General features: G+C 39.6%; 1 protein-coding gene across 1 annotated transcript in view; it reads right to left on the reverse strand.

The window, feature by feature from the left end:
* Positions 1-415: 415 nt before the first annotated feature.
* The window catches only part of GYS2 (glycogen synthase 2), a 68,020-nt gene continuing 48,886 nt past the window's right edge, over positions 416-19,549 (reverse strand). Inside the window, exons 12-16 of the mRNA XM_028113268.2 lie at positions 11,091-11,217; positions 5,276-5,371; positions 4,304-4,467; positions 2,829-2,909; positions 416-637 (exon numbers count right to left, since the gene is read on the reverse strand). Of these exons, the coding sequence (XP_027969069.1) occupies positions 416-637; positions 2,829-2,909; positions 4,304-4,467; positions 5,276-5,371; positions 11,091-11,217 (690 nt within the window). The remainder of the gene's footprint in view (positions 638-2,828; positions 2,910-4,303; positions 4,468-5,275; positions 5,372-11,090; positions 11,218-19,549) is intronic.

Consider the following 19,549-nt stretch of genomic DNA (forward strand, 5'->3'; position numbering starts at 1 on the left):
AGGGCTCAGATCAGGATCCTTTGCAGGGAAAATGGGAGACTTGTTTGGTAGATATGGCAGCTGTATAAATACTAAGCACAGGATTATGGTGATGATAATTTAAAAATAAACACTAGCAAATGAAAATTCTTATTGCTTAAGCTAATATTTTAAAACCATTTCTGGTCTTCCTCCTTTAATGGACATTCTTCCTCGTGCCTAAATTTACTGGGGAAAAGGAGTAGGGGAAAATAACTTGGATTTTATTAGACATTCCAAATTGCCACTCACTTAATCTTCTCCCCTTCGTAGGCAGAGAATAAATCCCGTTGTAACACTTAAAAGAAGAAAATGGAATTTGTAGCATTTTCATTTCTTTAGATAATCACTCTTACTCTGTTCTTACTACATTAGCTCTGCTCAACAAGCGTGGAATTCAGTTCTTGTATTCATCATGCAGCTTTTTATTCCCACGAGGAACACGGCCCAGAGAAAATGGCGACTTGATATTTAACCGATCCCTTTCAGCTTCCTCTTCCTCATTGTATCGCCCATCCTCTTCTTCGTCTTCCACATCACTGCCTTGAGGACTAGAGACCTGAGACCCTGAAGGGGAAGGTGGAACTGAAGAAGGCCTGGGGTATTTAAATCCTTCAGTCTGCCAAAGACAAAAATAAGTCACAAACATTATAATGATATAAACACTTTGCATGTGCATTTAATACAAAACAGTTGCATATATTTGTGGTCTGTTCGTGGGCTATTATTATTTTTGATTCCTTTTGATTCTGGTACCACCAAATTCAAGAGAGATTTGTTAAGTAAATAGCTTTCTTTTCTTATGCACTGAAATGTGCCAGGTGCTATATGTATTTATGTATGTGTATATATATATGTGTATATATATATAAAATCTTATTTAATCCTTGTAACAACACCAATAAATGTGTTTTTCCCATTTATAGGTGAACATTGAGGGTTAGAGAGACCAGATGACTTGCCCAAGGTCATGCAGGATGTAAGTGGTAGAGCAAAGATTTGTACCAGGGCTGTGATCGCTCCCTAGCCTTTAACATCAACTGTCATGTTACACTGCTGATAATGTCAGTCCCTATGTCACTTTGCGGATTTGCTCAACAAAATTACAGAACATGGGTGTCGTGGACATGCCATGGACAGCCACCATTAGAAAGAATCCTGGAAGCCAGGCCACTCTGAAATTCCACCAGTTACTTTTATTTCAGTACATGAGCAAATGTCACTAGGTTTTAATCAAATTGCCCTTCTACCTAAGATTCACTGAGATAACTCATTTGATCAATGAACGCTAAGCACAATTATGGGTCAGGCACCAAAATGCCACTGAGGAAACAAAGAAGAAAAACATGACTCTTGCCCTTCGAGAGAGCACATGTTTGACTGGGGAGGACGGTTGTATAAAATAGTTGCAGCACTTGTCACTCTGTATTTCAACTACTCGTGTTCATTATTATCATGTCATACCTATACAATCATTTCAACGTTCAGATATTTGGCCTGAAAGCAATAAAAAAATAAATTAAAAAAACGGGGCTGATTCATGCACTTAGGACCTGGCTCAGAGTAGGAGTTCAATACTTAGTAATTGAATCATTTGAATAAATGGATGAATACAGCTTGATGAATAAGACCTTGAATTAACATCAAGTTGAGCAACTGCCTCTAAACAAGCTAAGCCATTAATCCTGTTAAAATCCTGAGCGTAAAAGTTGGAATTTATATTCTGAAAGGTTTTCAAAACCCTGTCACCTTCTGCATGAGCAAATTTTACCTCGGGCTAACTTTTGAGATCTGTTTCCCTTGACACTTGATATAGATGGAATATAAGTTGTGCAAAATTGATTATGGTAAAAGGGACTCCTGATTAGGAAATCACATCTGAACTCAGAGATTTATAAATACTCGATGAGGATCTACAGCTTTTGGGAATCCCTGAATTGGATGACTCTCGTACTTGTGCATATTCCTCGTGGAGGCCATGGACGCTGCTGATCTGGGAGATTTACATGAGATCTTGGCTCCCTGGGGCATGAAACTACTAAGCTAAGATAGATCTCATACCTAATGATAGGGATTTCATCTTCTTGCACCCAAGCTTTCGCCTGGTGGGCGGGCGGGGGGGGGGGGGGAAGGGCGGACAAAGAAGTGTGGCTTTTGGACCGCTGTGTAGACTGCTGTAAGGACTGATCCCACTGAAGAGAAATGTCTGATGCTGTCCTACTTCAAGCTGTGTTTCCTATCTTATATCCTTCTAAGTGAATGTGATGCCAAGTAGCCAATGCTCGTCTCATGAATATAAATGTCTAAGAGAGCTTCAGAAGAAGACTCCCTGCTGGGCACTGCTGACTGGTACATAAAGAGTCATCCAGTCCAATTCCTCCCGTGGTTCCTGAATTCACTCTATGTTACTGTTGCCAAGTAGTTACCTGTTATTTAAACATTTCCTCAGAGAGTGAATTCACCTGCTGTTAAAGCAGGCCAGTTCATTTTTCAGTAACTCCCAAAAGAATGGGTGTCTAACACAGAGGTTTCAAGTACTAAGGCAGGGAGAGTTTTAATGTGGAAGTGCTTCTCCAGTGACATGAATTAGCTGATCATCGGCTCATCTGCTAAATAAGGCTAACTCGGAATCAAGGGCTTTGACTTGGTTTGCCTTGTCGGTTCCTCTATTCCTTGCTTTAAGGCAACATTATGAAAAAGCATAAAAGTTTCCGTCCTTAACTAATTCTAAATTAAAAAATATTGGTAGGACTTACCATACACAAGAAATTTAGATTTCAAAATAAATACATAATACATAAAATACTTACCGTTGGTGGTGATGTAGGCTCCATATGGAATTTATCTGGAAAAGCTTTGCTTAAGGTCAGGTACCTGGCATGCTGATAATACTATGATAGAAAAACCAATTCACGGTTTAAAAAATATTATATATCACAAGAACCATGTTATTATATAAAATCTTATTCTCCTAGTAAAGTGGCAGAACCTATTCACCCTAAATTTAAGAATCAGAAAAAAAACTGATGGTTTACAGTTATTATTTTCCAGTTAATAAGTAAAGAAATACTACAAAAAGTGGAACCGAAAAGCCATACTGGCCTTACTGAAAACTCTGAATTGTGTGCTAAAACACTGGCTTCATGCTACAGAGAAGCAGTATGATATGGGGAAAATGGGGTACCTGAGTAATTAGACAAGCTGGACCTAAGTCCTGCTTGAGACCTTAGATAAGAAACAACTTCTGGGGCACCTGAGTGGCTCAGTGGGTTGAGCATCTGCCTTCGGCTCAGATCATGATCCCGGAGTCCTGAGATCGAGTGCCGCATCATCAGGCTCCCTGCTCAATGGGGGTCTGCGTCTCCTTCTGCCCCTCCCCCGGCTCGTGTTCTCTCTCTCTCTCTCTCAAATAAATAAGTAAACAAAATCTTAAAAAAAGAGAGAGACATAACTTCTAAGAGCCTTATCATTCTGCTTTCATTGTAAAATATAGACAGGACAATGAATCACTCAGGGTTGTGATGAGCACTGTCATTAGTGTGTGTAGCCGCTCGGCAAATGGCAGCATCTATCATTTGTCAGGGAGAATTTAGTGGCATCTAAGCAGATACATGATGTGAAGGCAAAGTCAGCTTATTTTTTATTAAATCATCCAGTACTAAGATATATAGAAGTCTGGGTATTTAAAAACCTATTGCATAATTGAAAGGAGGTATTTCCTGTACTTGTCATTTGAAAACAATATTATTCCCACTCCCACTGTACTTAAGGAATATGGTCACATTATTGCTTAGAGTCAAGCAAAATGGAAATGTTTCTTTAGATGTTTTCCTCATATTCATGAACCAATAGCTGAAATGCATCAAGTTAAGCACTGACAATAGACTAACTAGAAAGATCCCAGCTAGATCCTGACAGACTTGCTGTTATAAGCTCAAACTAAATATGAAAATTTGGGGGTAGGACTTTGCCAGCTCATTTTAAGTAAAAAAAGTACATGAAAACATCGCTTGAGATTTCAACAATTATGGTACAGGGTTGACTTTGCAGATGATGACTAGAATCTATATTTTTATAGCCCAGTGGGATTTTCTTTCTTTCTTTCTTTTTTTTTAAAGTAGTCTCCACACTCAGCACAGCTTGAAAGGCAGGGCTCGAACTCATGACCCCAAGATCAAGACCTGAACTGAGATCAACAGTCAGATGCCCAACCAAATGAACCACCCAGGGGCCCCAGTCTAGTGGGATTTCTAAAGCAGTTCTCTCCATCCCAAACTTAACTTACTCTGCCCAAGTATCTCCAATCCAGAAGATCAGAGAGCCTCTCAGTTCGGTTTCTCTGAATAATTCTTTGGCGGCGGGACTGTTTGCAAAATCCATAGAGAAACTGAGTCAGCTGATTGCAGGAATCATCCGGAGAGCGGAACCTCCTGTCAACAATGTAAATACCTGAGGAGCACAAAAGCCAAAGCACGGGTAAACATAGGGCTACCTTAGAATGTTTCTTCTCCCATTCCTTAGGTTCCATCACAGACCACCACACGTAGTACCTGCCCCCTGACTCCCCTGCTGCCTCTGTTTTATCTTTCCCCTTCCAAGGCTGTATTTCTTCTGTGATCTCCTCCTAAGGGTTTACAACTGTCACTAACACACAGGCAACACGATGGATCTTGTTAAAAAAATTTGGCAGTAGAGGGATACCGTGGATCAGTGATTCTCCCCGGGACTGCTCACTAACCACAATCTCTGGGGTAAGACCTGGGGATCAGTGATTTTAGGCTCCCCAGTGTTCCCACCATGCAGCCCCGACTGAGAACCAGAGCACTAGCCTGAAGAAAGGGAACAGTGATGAGGAGACCATAGAAGACCAGGAAATTGGCAATGTGTAGGCAGACAATCCATCCCATCTCGCTTTTCTTGCTGCTAGGCAACACAGACAGAGATGGTGGTATGCAAATTCTTCTGCCATCTTCAACAATTTAAGTGAATTTTGCTAACTTGGCGCAGACCTTTAAAATAATGACGCTGACTACTCTATATACTCTAAGGCCTTAGTTACTGTAACATCAATATATGTAATATCAATAGCATTTTTATCTTTTCTATGAACCACATAATTAAATCTACTTTTAATTAAACAAGAAGTATAAACATTACTTTAATCATCAGGATAGCTTTAAAGTTAGGCTCTCTAAAGACCCTGTGTTTGGTTAGAGGTTACTTCTCCCTGCATTGGGTGAATGATGAAAAACCTCACCATAAGCAGTAGGATCAGCCACGTGCTCCTGCATGAAACAGCCAAAGCCGGAAAGGTTGCTTGTCACACTGGGGATACCCATCACAGTGCATTCAGCTGCCAGGGGAAATAGACAAAGGCTTGGCTTCAGACCACCTTCTATATCCTCTTATGCATACGGAAGGGGGAAAAGCCCAAGCTGGCCTAGTAGTAGTGATATTTATTTTGTATCAGGCACAGTACTAAGCTCTTTACATGTATTAACTCATTTAATCTTCTCAAGAACCACGTGAACTAAGACTGACATTATCTCCATCTTACAGATGAAGAAATTGAGGCACAGAGAGGTTAGATAATTTGCCCAATGTCACAAAGCCAGGGAATGGGGTAGAGTTGGGATTTGAAGCAGGTGCCCAGCTCCAGGGCTCCTGTTTGGAACTGCTACTCTACCCTGTCTCTCTCATTCTGGCTGGTTTTGTTTTTTTGCTCCATTCTAAGCTGTGTCGCTAAGTCTGTGGTGAGTTTGTGGGTTTTGGACATGAGCAACTCCTCCCATCAGATGACTCTCGCTTGCCACAAATCCCTCCAATTCCCCAAGTGTCCATTGTACCCATACCTCCCCCGTCTTCTTCCCCCATCTATTCAAAACCTGTTTTTCATAAAATAGTGGATATGTTTCTTTTAAGAAGTATTACCTCTCACAAGGATGTCTACATTTTTCACAAGGAATTCATATTTGATTATGGAATTAATCTTGGTTGGCTAGTGGGGGTGGGTTAAAAAAAAGATTTCACCACTAATCAAGAAGTAATGCAGTTTATTTCTCCAGCTGTTCTGAAACTGTTCCAAAAACAGAAATGGAAGGAAAACTTCCAAACTCATTGTATGAGGCCACCATTACCTTGATCCCAAAACCAGACAAAGACCCCATCAAAAAAGAGAATTATAGACCAACATCCTTGATGAACACAGATGCAAAAATTCTCACCAAAATACTAGCTAATAGGATACAACAGTACATTAAAAGGATTATTCACCACGACCAAGTGGGATTTATCCCTGGGCTGCAAGGATGGTTCAACATCTGCAAATCAATCAATGTGATACAATACGCTAATAAAAGAAAGAACAAGAACCATATGATCCTCTCAATAGATGCAGAAAAAGCATTTGACAAAGTACAGCATCCATTCTTGATTAAAACTCTTCAGAGTATATGGATAGAGGGTACATACCTCAATATCGTAAAAGCCATCTATGAAAAACCCACAGCAAATATCATTCTCAATGGGGAAACACTGAGAGCTTTCCCCCTAAGGTCAGGAACACGGCAGGGATGTCCACTCTCACCACTGCTATTCAGCATAGTACTAGAAGTCCTACCCACAGCAATCAGACAACAAAAAGAAATAAAAGGCATCTGAATCAGCAAGAAGAAGTCAAACTCTCACTCTCTGCAGATGATATGATACTTTATCATACTTTTGGGTGGACAACCCAAGAGACTCCACCCCAAAACTGCTAGAACTCATACAGGAATTCAGTAAAGTAGCAGGATATAAAATCAATGCACAGAAATCAATGGCATTCCTATACACCAACAAGACAGAAGAGAGAGAAATTAAGGAGTCCATCCCATTTACAATTGCACCCAAAACCATAAGATTCCTAGGAATAAATCTAACCAAAGAGACAAAAGATCTGTACTCAGAAAACTATAAAATACTCAAAAAAGAAATTGCGGAAGACACAAAGAAGTGGAAAAATGTTCCATGCTCATGGATTGGAAGAACAAACATTGTGAAGATGTCAATGCTACCTAGAGCAACCTACACATTTAATGCAATCCCTATCAAAATACCATCCACTTTTTTCAAAGAAATGGAACAAATAATCCTAAAATTTGTATGGAACCAGAAAAGACCCTGAATAGCCAGAGGAATGTTGAAAAAGAAAAGCAAATCCAGTGGCATCACAATTCCGGACTTCCAGCTCTATTACAAAGTTGTAATCATCAAGACAGTATGGTACTGGCACAAAAACAGACACATAGATCAATGGAACAGAATAGAGAGCCCAGAAATGGACCCTCAACTCTATGGTCAACTAATCTTCGACAAAGCAGGAAAGAATGTCCAGTGGAAAAAAGACAGTCTCTTCAACAAATGATTTTGGGAAAATTGGACAGCCACATGCAAAAGAATGAAACTGGAACATTTCCTTACACCACACACAAAAATAGACTCAAAATGGATGAAAGACCTCAATGTGAACAAGAGTCCATTAAAATCCTAGAAGAGAACACAGGCAGCAACATCTTTGACCTCAGCTGCAGCAACTTCTTCCTAGAAACAGCACCAAAGGCAAGGAAAGCAAGGGCAAAAATGAACTATTGGGACTTCATCAAAATAAAAAGCTTTTGCACAGCAAAAGAAACAGTCAACAAAACCAAAAGACAACCGACAGAATGGGAGAAGATATTTGCAAATGACATATCAGATAAAGGGCTAGTATCCAAAATCTATAAAGAACTTATCAAACTCAACACCCAAAGAACAAATGATCCAATCAAGAAATGGGCAGAAGATATGAACAGACATTTTTCCAAAGAAGACATCCAAATGGCCAACAGACACATGAAAAAGTGCTCCACATCGCTCGGCATCAGGGAAATCCAAATCAAAACCTCAATGAGATACCACCTCACACCAGTCAGAATGGCTAAAATTCACAAGTCAAGAAACAACAGATGTTGGCGAGGATGCGGAGAAAGGGGAATTCCCCTCCTACACTGTTGGTGGGAATGCAAGCTGGTGCAGCCACTCTGGAAAACAGTATGGAGGTTCCTCAAAAAGTTGATAATAGAGCTACCGTACGACCCAGCATTGCACTACTGGGTATTTACCCCAAAGATACAAATGTAGTGATCCTAAGGGGTGTGTGCACCCCGATGTTTATAGCAGCAATGTCCACAATAGCCAAACTATGGAAAGAGCCAAGATGTCCATCGACAGATGAATGGATAAAGAAGATGTGGTATATATATGCAATGGAATATTATGCAGCCATCAAAAAACCATGAAATCTTGCCATTTGCAATGACGCAGATGGAACTAGAGGGTATTATACTAAGTGAAATAAGTCAACCAGAGAAAGACATGTATCATATGACCTCACTGATATGAGGAATTCTTAATCTCAGGAAACAAACTGAGGGTTGCTGGAGTGGTGAGGGGTAGGAGGGATGGGGTGGCTGGGTGATAGACATTGGGGAGGGTATGTGCTATGGTGAGCGCTGTGAATTGTGTAAGACTGATGAATCACAGACCTGTGCCTCTGAAACAAATAATACATTATATGTTAAAAAAAATAAGATAGTAGGAAGGGAAAAATGAAAGGGGGAAGATCGGAGGGGGAGATGAACCATGAGAGACTATGGACTCTGAGAAACAAACTGGGGGTTCAAGAGGGGAGGGGGGTAGGGGATGGGTTAGCCTGGTGACGGGTATTAAAGAGGGCACGTTCTGCGTGGAGCACTGGGTGTTATACGCAAACAATGAATCATGGAACACTGCATCAAAACAAATGATGTAATATATGGTGATTAACCTAACAATAAAAAATTAAAAAAAAACAACTAATGATGTAATATATGGTGATTAATGTAATAAAATAAAATTTAAAAAAAAGAAGTAATGCAGTTTAGACAGTGGCCTTTTCTTCTGCTCTGCAAGTATTGCCTCGTGGTTTATCTCTAGAGAGATGTGGTTTCCTAATTTTTAGAGGGAGTGGTGGAGGAGAAAATAGGAAAGGGATTCTTGACCCACATGAAAATCTAATGTAAACCTGGAACTCCTCCCCAGAAAAATTCTTATGCATATATGTATAAAGAATTTTGCCTACAATTCCATGGAAGTTCACAGAACCTTATTTTTATTAAATACTCATTAAAATACATGTAATGAAGTGCTAGGTACCCATAATCTCTGCAAATTTTCATTGAATGAATTTAATGGAATAAGTACTTATAATCATTGGATTTTCTCAAAACACAGCCTTAAATGAATATTTTCTGCAGTGTGTTAAACTTAGTATCAAATAAAGAGTTATTTTTAAAAAATTAGAATTATCTAATATGCTAACACCAAACTTAAACCTCTAGGGGTCTTGTTATTTCTGTAACTACAGGTTAGGTGAAGAGTGGCCAACCTCCTCTGGTTAGTTCAAAACAGAGAATGACTCATTCTCAAACTTCTTTTTCTATCCACTTATCTTTTATAATAGTTTTGCTGATCTTTATTTTAAAATACTAGATGTATCTCCTCTATCATTTTGGCTTAAGTTTATCTTTGTCCTTTAAAATGATGTTTGGTGGAAAGTCTGCTGTAAGTTATAGAACATTCTCTTTACCCAATGTAAAGGATTTCCCACATCCCTCAGTCACTCAGACTTTGGCTTTGTGCTTCTCTATTTTTGAAACTTCTTTGATAATAAATTGTGTTACTTACTGGAAATAATAGGAACAAAAGTCAATAACAAAATGTTAAGTTCATCAGTGAAATATGCATTTTATGTATCTTAAAAGATAGATACTCAATTATAAACAATTTCAGATAATATGTGGGTACCTCATAAGTAAGAAGACACCATCTTTACAAAAGTGACAACTGACACCCATAACAATTTTTAGAACTACAAAAGAGATAGCTGGAAGAGTTAGATCAATAGCTTTTCTATGTCATGTTTCAAGAGGAGATAATATTTTATCTATTTTCCCCAGAGGTTTTAATAATTTTACAGCTGCTGGCAAATTATTCTTGGTGGAACCCAGAATGATAGAATAGGACCTTATGTCAAAAAAAGGCAGAGATTTCATGTTGCTCCTTATGTAAAGATACTACTTATATAGAATTTTAAATTCTATATTGAAATTCTGGGATCAGAATACAAAGACTAGAAAAATTCTTCCTCTTCATAATTCAACCATGATCTCCCTAACCTTGACCGATGCCACCCCTTGGTTGGACAATGATGACATTGAGATCAGAAAGCAAAATTTATTAATTATGCATAAAAATGTTTTCTGAACCTTTTCTTTTAAAATTATGAATGGAATTATATTTAAATAAAGAGGAAAATCTCTATTAATATGAGATGGAAAAGTTAGTATTATATACGTTCCATTGGCATTTATTTAAAGTATTTGTTTCCTTTTTAATTAGGCATTTCAGTACAAATACAAATCGATTGCTCTTGATACTAATGACAAACATGCTCATAGGGGACAAAAAAGAAAAATAGGTAGTGCATCTGGGAATCCACCAACGGGGAGGAAAAAAAAAAAGGCAGATGAAGAGGTGGAGGATCTGAATGGAATGATGTCAGGGTCATAATACCTATCACCGAACTGACATTTTATCTTAAAAGTACCTCTTTTTTGAGTGACGAGGGTGTGAAGAAGACTTTTCACTGTACACCTTCTTATACTCTTTGTTTCCTTAACTATGTGAATGTGTTACCTATTAAAAATTAAGTACATCCATTAATTTAAAAAAATTCTGAAATATGTTTTAGAGAACACTTTTGCTGGACCATTGTTTCTCATCTTAAACCTACTTGCACTCAGTTTCTCCTTTATATGAATAGTTGGGAGTGGTAGAGATAACTCAATAATACATAATCTTTATAACACATTCTTTTTCTTTGTCATACAGTATATTATTATAATTTAACCTTAGTAGAAATTACATATCAGCTTTGAATATTATATCCATGTGCATAAAATAGTAGATTAATAAAAAATTAAAACATTCCACAATCTATACATGCCACATACCTGGAGTATAACCCCACGGTTCATAGTATGATGGAAATACTCCAAGATGACAACCTCGGACAAACTCTTCATAATCCATGGGTAATAAGGGGCTGGTGGACGATAGAAACTCTGGGTGCAAAATTACCTAAAAAAGGAAAATTCTAATGAGAAAAAAAGAAAAGAAGAAATTACAGCAAAACTCTCCTACATTTCGGTATTTTGATACTGTAGAAGCCTTGTGTTCTAGATTCAGGGAGAGAGAGAGGAGAAAAAAAGAAAAAGAAATAAGCTTGGGTGCTTTTTTCTCTCACTCCATTCTGTGTAAGTATCTACTCTGTGGACTAACTTTCTCTCAGGTTCCAAGGCCTGGATTGGAGGAAAGGGAGTTAATATGACCATTTTTGTTCTCATGCTAAACTACATCCTTCAACCCAGATTGTTATCGAAAATAAAGGTATTTTTTTAAAGATCTTATTTTTCAAGTAATTTCTACACCCAACGTGGGGCTCAAACTCACAACCCTGAGATCAAGAGTCACATGCTCTGGGCACCTGGGTGGCTCAGTCCGTTAAGCATCTGCCTTCAGCTCAGGTCGTGATCCCAGGGTCCTGGGATGGAGCCCCGCATCAGGCTCTCTGCTCAGTAGGGAGTCTGCTTCTCCCTCTGCCTCCCGCTCCCCATGTTTGTGTGCTCTCTCTCTCTTTCTCTCTGTCAAATAAATAAATCTTAGCAAAAAAAAAATGTCACATGCTCTACCAACTGAGCCAACCAGGCATCCCAACAATAAAGGTTTTATTTTGTTTCCTAATGGCTGACTGCTGTCTTATTTCTCAGTTTGCTCCTACCTGGAGGAGGAAAGATGGGAGCTATGTAACTGGCTGCCCTCCTTTGCGCCAGACACAGGTTAGCCCAGGGAAATGGAACTAAGGGACAGAGATGTACTAGGAATCTCATCTAGATTAGATCAGACTAGAAACCTTCATCCAAGTTACTATCCTCTCTCACCTGGAGGTAATCACCTCCTAACCTAGCTCCCTGCTTCTATTCTGCCAAGGTCTCTACTCAGTACGACTAGAGTGAAAATTTAAAAGTGCCAGGTACTCCCCTGCTCAAAATCCTTCAGTGGCTTCCCATTTCACTCAGAGTAAAAGCCAAAGTATTTATGATGGCCTTTAAGCAGTGGTGTTCTGGTACATGTTTAAGAATGAAAAACCAAGATATAAGAATATATTTGTACATAAATTTACTATACATTTTACTGGTATAAAGAATGTATAGCAGATGGCGGAGGAGTAGGAGACCTGGATTTCGTCTGGTCTCAGGAATTCAGCTGAATAGGGACCAAACCATTCTGAACACCTACGAACTCAACGGGAGATCGAAGATAAGAAGAGTAACAACACTCTGAACGGAAAAGCGACCACTTTCTGGAAGGTAGGACATGCGGAGAAGTGAATCCGAGGCGATATTCGGGAGGATAGACGGCGGGGGAGGGGGCCTCCGTGGGCCGCTTCTGGCAAGTGATAGAGCCGTGCGCGAAGCACAAAATCGGGACTTTTAGAAGCCGGCTCCGCTGAGGGACGTCGCTCCAGGGGCTAAGCTGGGGGTGGAAACCTCTTGGGACAGTGTGGTCTCAGGACCCTCGGGGTCACAGAAAGACCGAGGGTGACTGAGTGCAGCAGAGCTCCCAGGTATCGGAGCGGAGAAGCCGGCTACAGAGACGGAGCCGAGGCGCGGGCTCTCAGCTCGGGGTTGCCATAAACTGTGATCCGCGGCCCAGTCAGGCTACTGCTCCTCCAGCAGGGACCCAACAAGCGGCAGAGCCGGGGAGACTCTCCTTCCTCCCAAAGGGAGGAGCGGCGCAGGAGCGCACCGCAGGGATCTGCTGGGTTTGGAGACTCCACGCGGGGTCGGGTGCCAGAGATAGAAACGCTTGATCACAGGCCGGGTGAGCACGGAGTGCGGCCAGAGACCGGGGAGACGGGAGTGACTGCTTTTCTCTGGGGGCATACTGAGGAGCGGGGCCCCAAGTTCTCAGCTCCTCCGGGCAGAGATTGGGAGGCCACCATTTTCACCCTGGTCCTCCAAAACTATACCAAGAGCTTGCAGGGAACAAAAGCTCCTGAGAGCAAACAGGAGCAGCTTGCTTAGCCTGGACACACAAGGGCGGGGCAATTCAGCCACCGGCAAAGACATCTAGGAACCACAGCAACAGGGCCCTCCCCCAGAAGATCAGCACGAACAGCCAGCAAGCCAAGACCAAGTTTACCGATCAAGGAGAATGGGAGAACTCCAGCGCTAGGGGAATACTGCACATAGAATTCATGGCTTTTTTACCATAATTCATTAGTTTTTCAAAGTTAATTTTTTAACTTTTTTTTGAATTTTTCTTTTTCCCTTTTTCAAACAACATCTTATCAATCCCTTTTTTAAGAAAACATTTTTTATTATTCATTTTTAGAGTCATATTTTTATCCCTTCATAGTAGTTACCCTTATTTTTGGCATATATATATAAGTTGTTCTCTCTTTAAATTTTTGAGATACAATTTCTTCTAACAGATCAAAATATACCCTAAATCACTAGTGTATGGCTTTGTTCTAGTCTCCTGCCTGATCACATTCTCTCCCTTTTTTTTTCTTTTTTTTCTTTTTTCTTTTTCTTTTTAAATCTTCTTCTTTCTTTTTAAAAACAACTTCTTATCTTATCAATTCCTTCTATAAAATCTTTTATAATTTTCATCTTTACAGTCATCTGCCATCCCTTCATTGTATCAACCCTTATTTTGTACATATATAAGTCTTTCTTCCTTTAAAATTTTAGCAACCACTTTCTTCTAACAGACCAAAATATGCCCAAAAGCTAGTGTGTGGCATTGATCTATGCACTAGCCTGATCATATTTGATCATATTCTGTTTTTTTTTGTTTTGTTCTGTTTTTGTTTGTTTTTTTTTTTTTTTCCTTTTTTTTCTCTTCTTTCTTTCCCTTTCTTGTCCCTTGGTTTCAGGTCTTTTCTGATTTGTATAGAGTATATTTGCTGGAGACATTGTTAACCTGTTAGCATTCTGTTCTCTCATTCATCTGTTCTTCTCTGGACAATATGACAAGATGAAAAAAATCACCTCAGCAAAAAGAACAAGAGGTAGTACTGTCTGCCAGGGACCTACTCAATACTGACATTAGTACGATGTCGGACCTAGAGATCAGAATCATGACTTTAAAGATACTAGCTGGGCTTGAAAAAAGTGTGGAAGTTATCAGAGAAACCCTTCCTGGAGAAATAAAAGAACTAAAATCTAACCAAGTCGAAATCAAAAAGGCTATTAATGAGGTGCAATAAAAAATGGGGGCACTAACTGCTAGGATAAATGAGGCAGAAGAAAGAATCAGCAATATAAAAGACCAAATGATGGAAAATAAGCTGAGAAAAAGGCAGATAAACAACTACAGGATCACGAGGGCAGAATTCGAAAGATAAGCGATAGGATAAGACGAAACAACATTAGAATAATTGGGATCCCAGAAGAAGAAGAAAGAGAGAGAGGGGCAGAAGGTATATTGGAGCAAATAATAGCAGAGAACTTCCCTAATGTGGGGAAGGAAACAGGTCAAAATCCAGGAGGCACAGAGAACCCCTCTCAAAATCAATAAAAATAGGTCAACACCCCGACATCTAATAGTAAAACTTATGAGTCTCAGAGACAAAGAGAAAATCCTGAAAGCAACTCGGGAGAAGAGATATGTAACCTACAATGGTAGAAATATTAAATTGGCAACAGACCTATCCACAGAGACCTGGCAGGCCAGAAAGGACTGGCATGATATCTTCAGAGCACTAAATGAGAAAAATATGCAGCCAAGAATACTATATCCAGCTAGGCTCTCATTGAAAATAGAAGGAGAGAGAAAAACTTCCAGGACAAACAAAAACTAAAGGAATTTGCAAACACGAAACCAGCCCTACAAGAAATATTGAAAGAGGTCCTCTAAGCAAAAAGAGAGCCTAAAAGCAGCATAGATCAGAAAGGAGCACAGACAATATACAGTAACAGTCACCTTACAGGCAATACAATGGCACTAAATTCATACTTTTCACTAGTTACCCTGAATGTATATGGGCTCAATGCCCCAATCAAAAGACACAGGCTATCAGATTGGATTAAAAAACAAGATCCATCAATATGCTGTCTGCAAGAGACTCATTTTAGACCCAAAGACACCCCCAGATTGAAAGTGAGGGGGTGGAAAACCATTTGCTATGCTAATGGACAACAAAAGAAAGCTGGGGTGGCAATCCTTATATCAGACAAATTAGATTTTAAAACAAAGACTGTAATAAGAGATGAAGAAGGACACTATATCCTACTTAAAGGGTCTCTCCAACAAGAAGATTTAACAATTGTAAATATCTATGCCCCTAACGTGGGAGCAGCCAAGTATATAAGGCAATTAACAACAAAAGCAAAGAAACACATTGACAACAATACAATAATAGTGGGGGACTTTAACACCCCCCTAACTGAAATGGACAGATCATCTAAGCAAAAGATCAACAAGGAAATAAAGACTTTAGATGAAACACTGGACCAAATGGACTTTACAGACATATTCAGAACATTCCATCCCAAAGCAACGGAATACACATTCTTCTCTAGTGCCCATGGAACATTCTCCAGAATTGATCACATCCTAGGTCACAAATCAGGTCTCAACCGGTACCAAAAGATTGGGATTATTCCCTGCATATTTTCAGACCACAGTGCTTTGAAACTAGAACTCAATCACAAGAGGAAAGTCGGAAAGAACTCAAATACATGGAGGGTAAAGAGCATCCTACTAAAGAATGAATGGGTCAACCAGGAAATTAAAAAAGAATTAAAAAAATTCATGGAAACCAATGAAAATGAAAACACAACTGTTCAAAATCTTTGGGATACAGCAAAGGCGGTCCTGAGAGAAAAGTATATAGCAATACAAGCCTTTCTCAAGAAACAAGAAAGGTCTCAAATACACAACCTAACCCTACACCTAAAGGAGCTGGAGAAAGAACAGCAAATAAAAGCCTAAACCCAGCAGGAGAAGAGAAATAATAAAGATCAGAGCAGAAATCAATGAAATAGAAACCAAAAGAACAGTAGAACAGATCAACGAAACTAGGAGGTGGGTCTTTGAAAGAATTAACAAGATTGATAAACCCCTGGCCAGACTTACCACAAAGAAAAGAGAAATGACCCAAATCAACAAAATCATGAATGAAAGAGGAGAGATCACAACCAACACCAAAGAAATACAAACAATTATAAGAACATATTATGAGCAACTCTATGCCAGCGAATTAGATAACCTGGAAGAAATGGGTGCATTCCTAGAGATGTATCAACTACCAAAATTGAACCAGGAAGAAATAGAAAACCTGAACAGACCTATAACCACTAAGGAAATTGAAGCAGTCACTGAAAATCTCCCAACAAACAAAAGCCCAGGGCCAGATGGCTTCCCAGGGGAATTCTACCAAACATTTAAAGAAGAATTAATACCTTTTCTCCTGAAACTGTTCCAAAAAATAGAAATGGAAGGAAAACTTCCAAACTCATTTTATGAGGCCACCATTACCTTGATCCCCAAACCAGACAAAGACCCCATCAAAAAGGAGAATTACAGACCAATATCCTTGATGAATATGGATGCAAAAATTCTCACCAAAATACTAGCCAATAGGATCCTACAGTACATTAAAAGGATTATTCACCATGACCAAGTGGGATTTATCCCTGGGCTGCAAGGATGGTTCAACATCCGCAAATCGTCAATGTGATACAATACATTAACAAAAGAAAGAACAAGAATCATATGATCCTCTCAATAGATGCAGAAAAAGCATTTGACAAAGTACAGCATCCTTTCTTGATCAAAACTCTTCAGAGTATAGGGATAGAGGGTACATACCTCAATATCCTAAAAGCCATCTATGAAAAACCTACAGCAAATACCATTCTCAATGGGGAAAAGCTGAGAGCTTTTCCCCTAAGGTCAGGAACGCGGCAGGGATGTGCACTCTCACCACTGCTATTCAACATAGTATTAGAAGTCCTAGCCACAGCAATCAGACAAAAAAAAGAAATCAAAGGCATCCAAATCGGCAGAGAGGAAGTCAAACTCTCACTCTTTGCAGATGATATGATACTTTATGTGGAAAATCCAAAAGACTCCACCCCAAAACTGCTAGAACTCATACAGGAATTCAGTAAAGTAGCAGGATATAAAATCAATGCACAGAAATCAGTGGCATTCCTATACACCAAGAACAAGACAGAAGAGAGACAAATCAAGGAGTCGATCCCATTTACAATTGCACCCAAATCCATAAGATACCTAGGAATAAATTTAACCAAAGAGGCAAAGGATCTGTACTCAGAAAACTATAAAATACTCATGAAAGAAATTGAAGAAGACACAAAGAAGTGGAAAAACGTTCCATGCTCATGGATTGGAAGAACAAACATTGTGAAGATGTCAGTGCTACCTAGAGCAATCTACACATTCAATGCAATCCCCATCAAAATACCAACCACCTTTTTCGAAGAAATGGAACAAATAATCCTAAAATTTGTATGGAACCAGAAGAGACCCCGAATAGCCAGAGGAATACTGAAAAAGAAAAGCAAAGCTGGCGGCATCACAATTCCGGACTTCCAGCTCTATTCCAAAGCTGTCATCATCAAGACAGTATGGTACTGGCACAAAAACAGACACACAGATCAATGGAACAGAATAGAGAGCCCAGAAATGGACCCTCAACTCTATGGTCAACTAATCTTCGACAAAGCAGGAAAGAATGTCCAATGGAAAAAAGACAGTCTCTTCAACAAATGGTGTTGGGAAAATTGGACAGCCACATGCAGAAGAATGAAACTGGACCATTTCCTTACACCACACACAAAAATAGACTCCAAATGGTTGAAAGACCTAAACGTGAGACAGGAGTCTATCAAAATCCTAAAGGAGAACACAGGCAGCAACCTCTTCGACCTCAGCCACAGCAACTTCTTCCTAGAAACATCGCCAAAGGCAAGGAAAGCAAGGGCAAAAATGAACTATTGGGATTTCATCAAGATAAAAAGCTTTTGCACAGCAAAAGAAACAGTCAACAAAACCAAAAGATAACCGACAGAATGGGAGAAAATATTTGCAAATGACATATCAGATAAAGGGCTAGTATCCAAAATCTATAAAGAACTTATCAAACTCAACACCCAAAGAACAAATGATCCAATCAAGAAATGGACAGAAGACATGAACAGACATTTTTCCAAAGAAGACATCCAAATGGCCAACAGACACATGAAAAAGTGCTCCACATCGCTCGGCATCAGGGAAATCCAAATCAAAACCTCAATGAGATACCACCTCACACCCGTCAGAATGGCTAAAATTAACAAGTCAGGAAATGACAGATGTTCGCGGGGATGTGGAGAAAGGGGAACCCTCCTACACTGTTGATGGGAATGCAAGCCAGTGCAGCCACTCTGGAAAACAGTATGGAGGTTCCTCAAACAGTTGAAAATAGAGCTACCATATGATCCAGCAATTGCACTACTGGGTATTTACCCCAAAGATACAAATGTAGGGATCTGAAGGGGTACGTGTGCCCCAATGTTTATAGCAGCAATGTCCACAATAGCCAAACTGTGGAAAGAGCCAAGATGTCCATCGACAGATGAATGGATAAAGAAGATGTGGTATATATATACAATGGAATATTATGCAGCCATCAAAAGGAATAAGATCTTGCCATTTGCAACGACGTGGATGGAACTGGAGGGTGTTATGCTGAGTGAAATAAGTCAATCAGAGAAAGACATGTATCACATGACCTCACTGATATGAGGAATTCTTAATCTCAGGAAACAAACTGAGGGTTGCTGGAGTGGTGGGGGGTGGGAGGCATTGGGTGGCTGGGTGACAGACATTGGGGAGGGTATGTGCTATGGTGAGCACTGTGAATTGTACAAGACTGATGAATCATGGATCTGTACTTCTGAAACAAATAATGCAATATATGTTAAGAAAAAAAAAAGAAGAAGATAGCAGGAGGGGAAGAATGAAAGGGGGGAATCAGAGGGGGAGACGAACCATGAGAGACGATGGACTCTGAAAAACAAACTGAGGGTTCTAGAGGGGAGGGGGGTGGGGGGATGGGTTAGCCTGGTGATGGGTATTAAAGAGGGCATGTTCTGCGTGGAGCACTGGGTGTTATGCACAAACAATGAATCATGGAACACTACATCAAAAACTAATGATGTGATGTATGGTGATTAACATAACAATAAAAAATTATTTAAAAAATAAATAAATAAAATGGCACCCTGTGCAAAGTGACAGCCCTGACCCCTGTCACTCCTCATCCCTTTCTTGTTTCTTTTCTTCCACAACAGCTATTACCATCTGATCTACTGTCCTCACTTGGTGACTTTAT

This window comes from Eumetopias jubatus, unplaced genomic scaffold, assembly GCF_037043125.1.
Source record: "Eumetopias jubatus isolate StellerSeaLion01/CBP00866 unplaced genomic scaffold, mEumJub1_p1.0 scaffold_8, whole genome shotgun sequence".
Classification (NCBI taxonomy): Eukaryota; Metazoa; Chordata; class Mammalia; order Carnivora; family Otariidae; genus Eumetopias; species Eumetopias jubatus.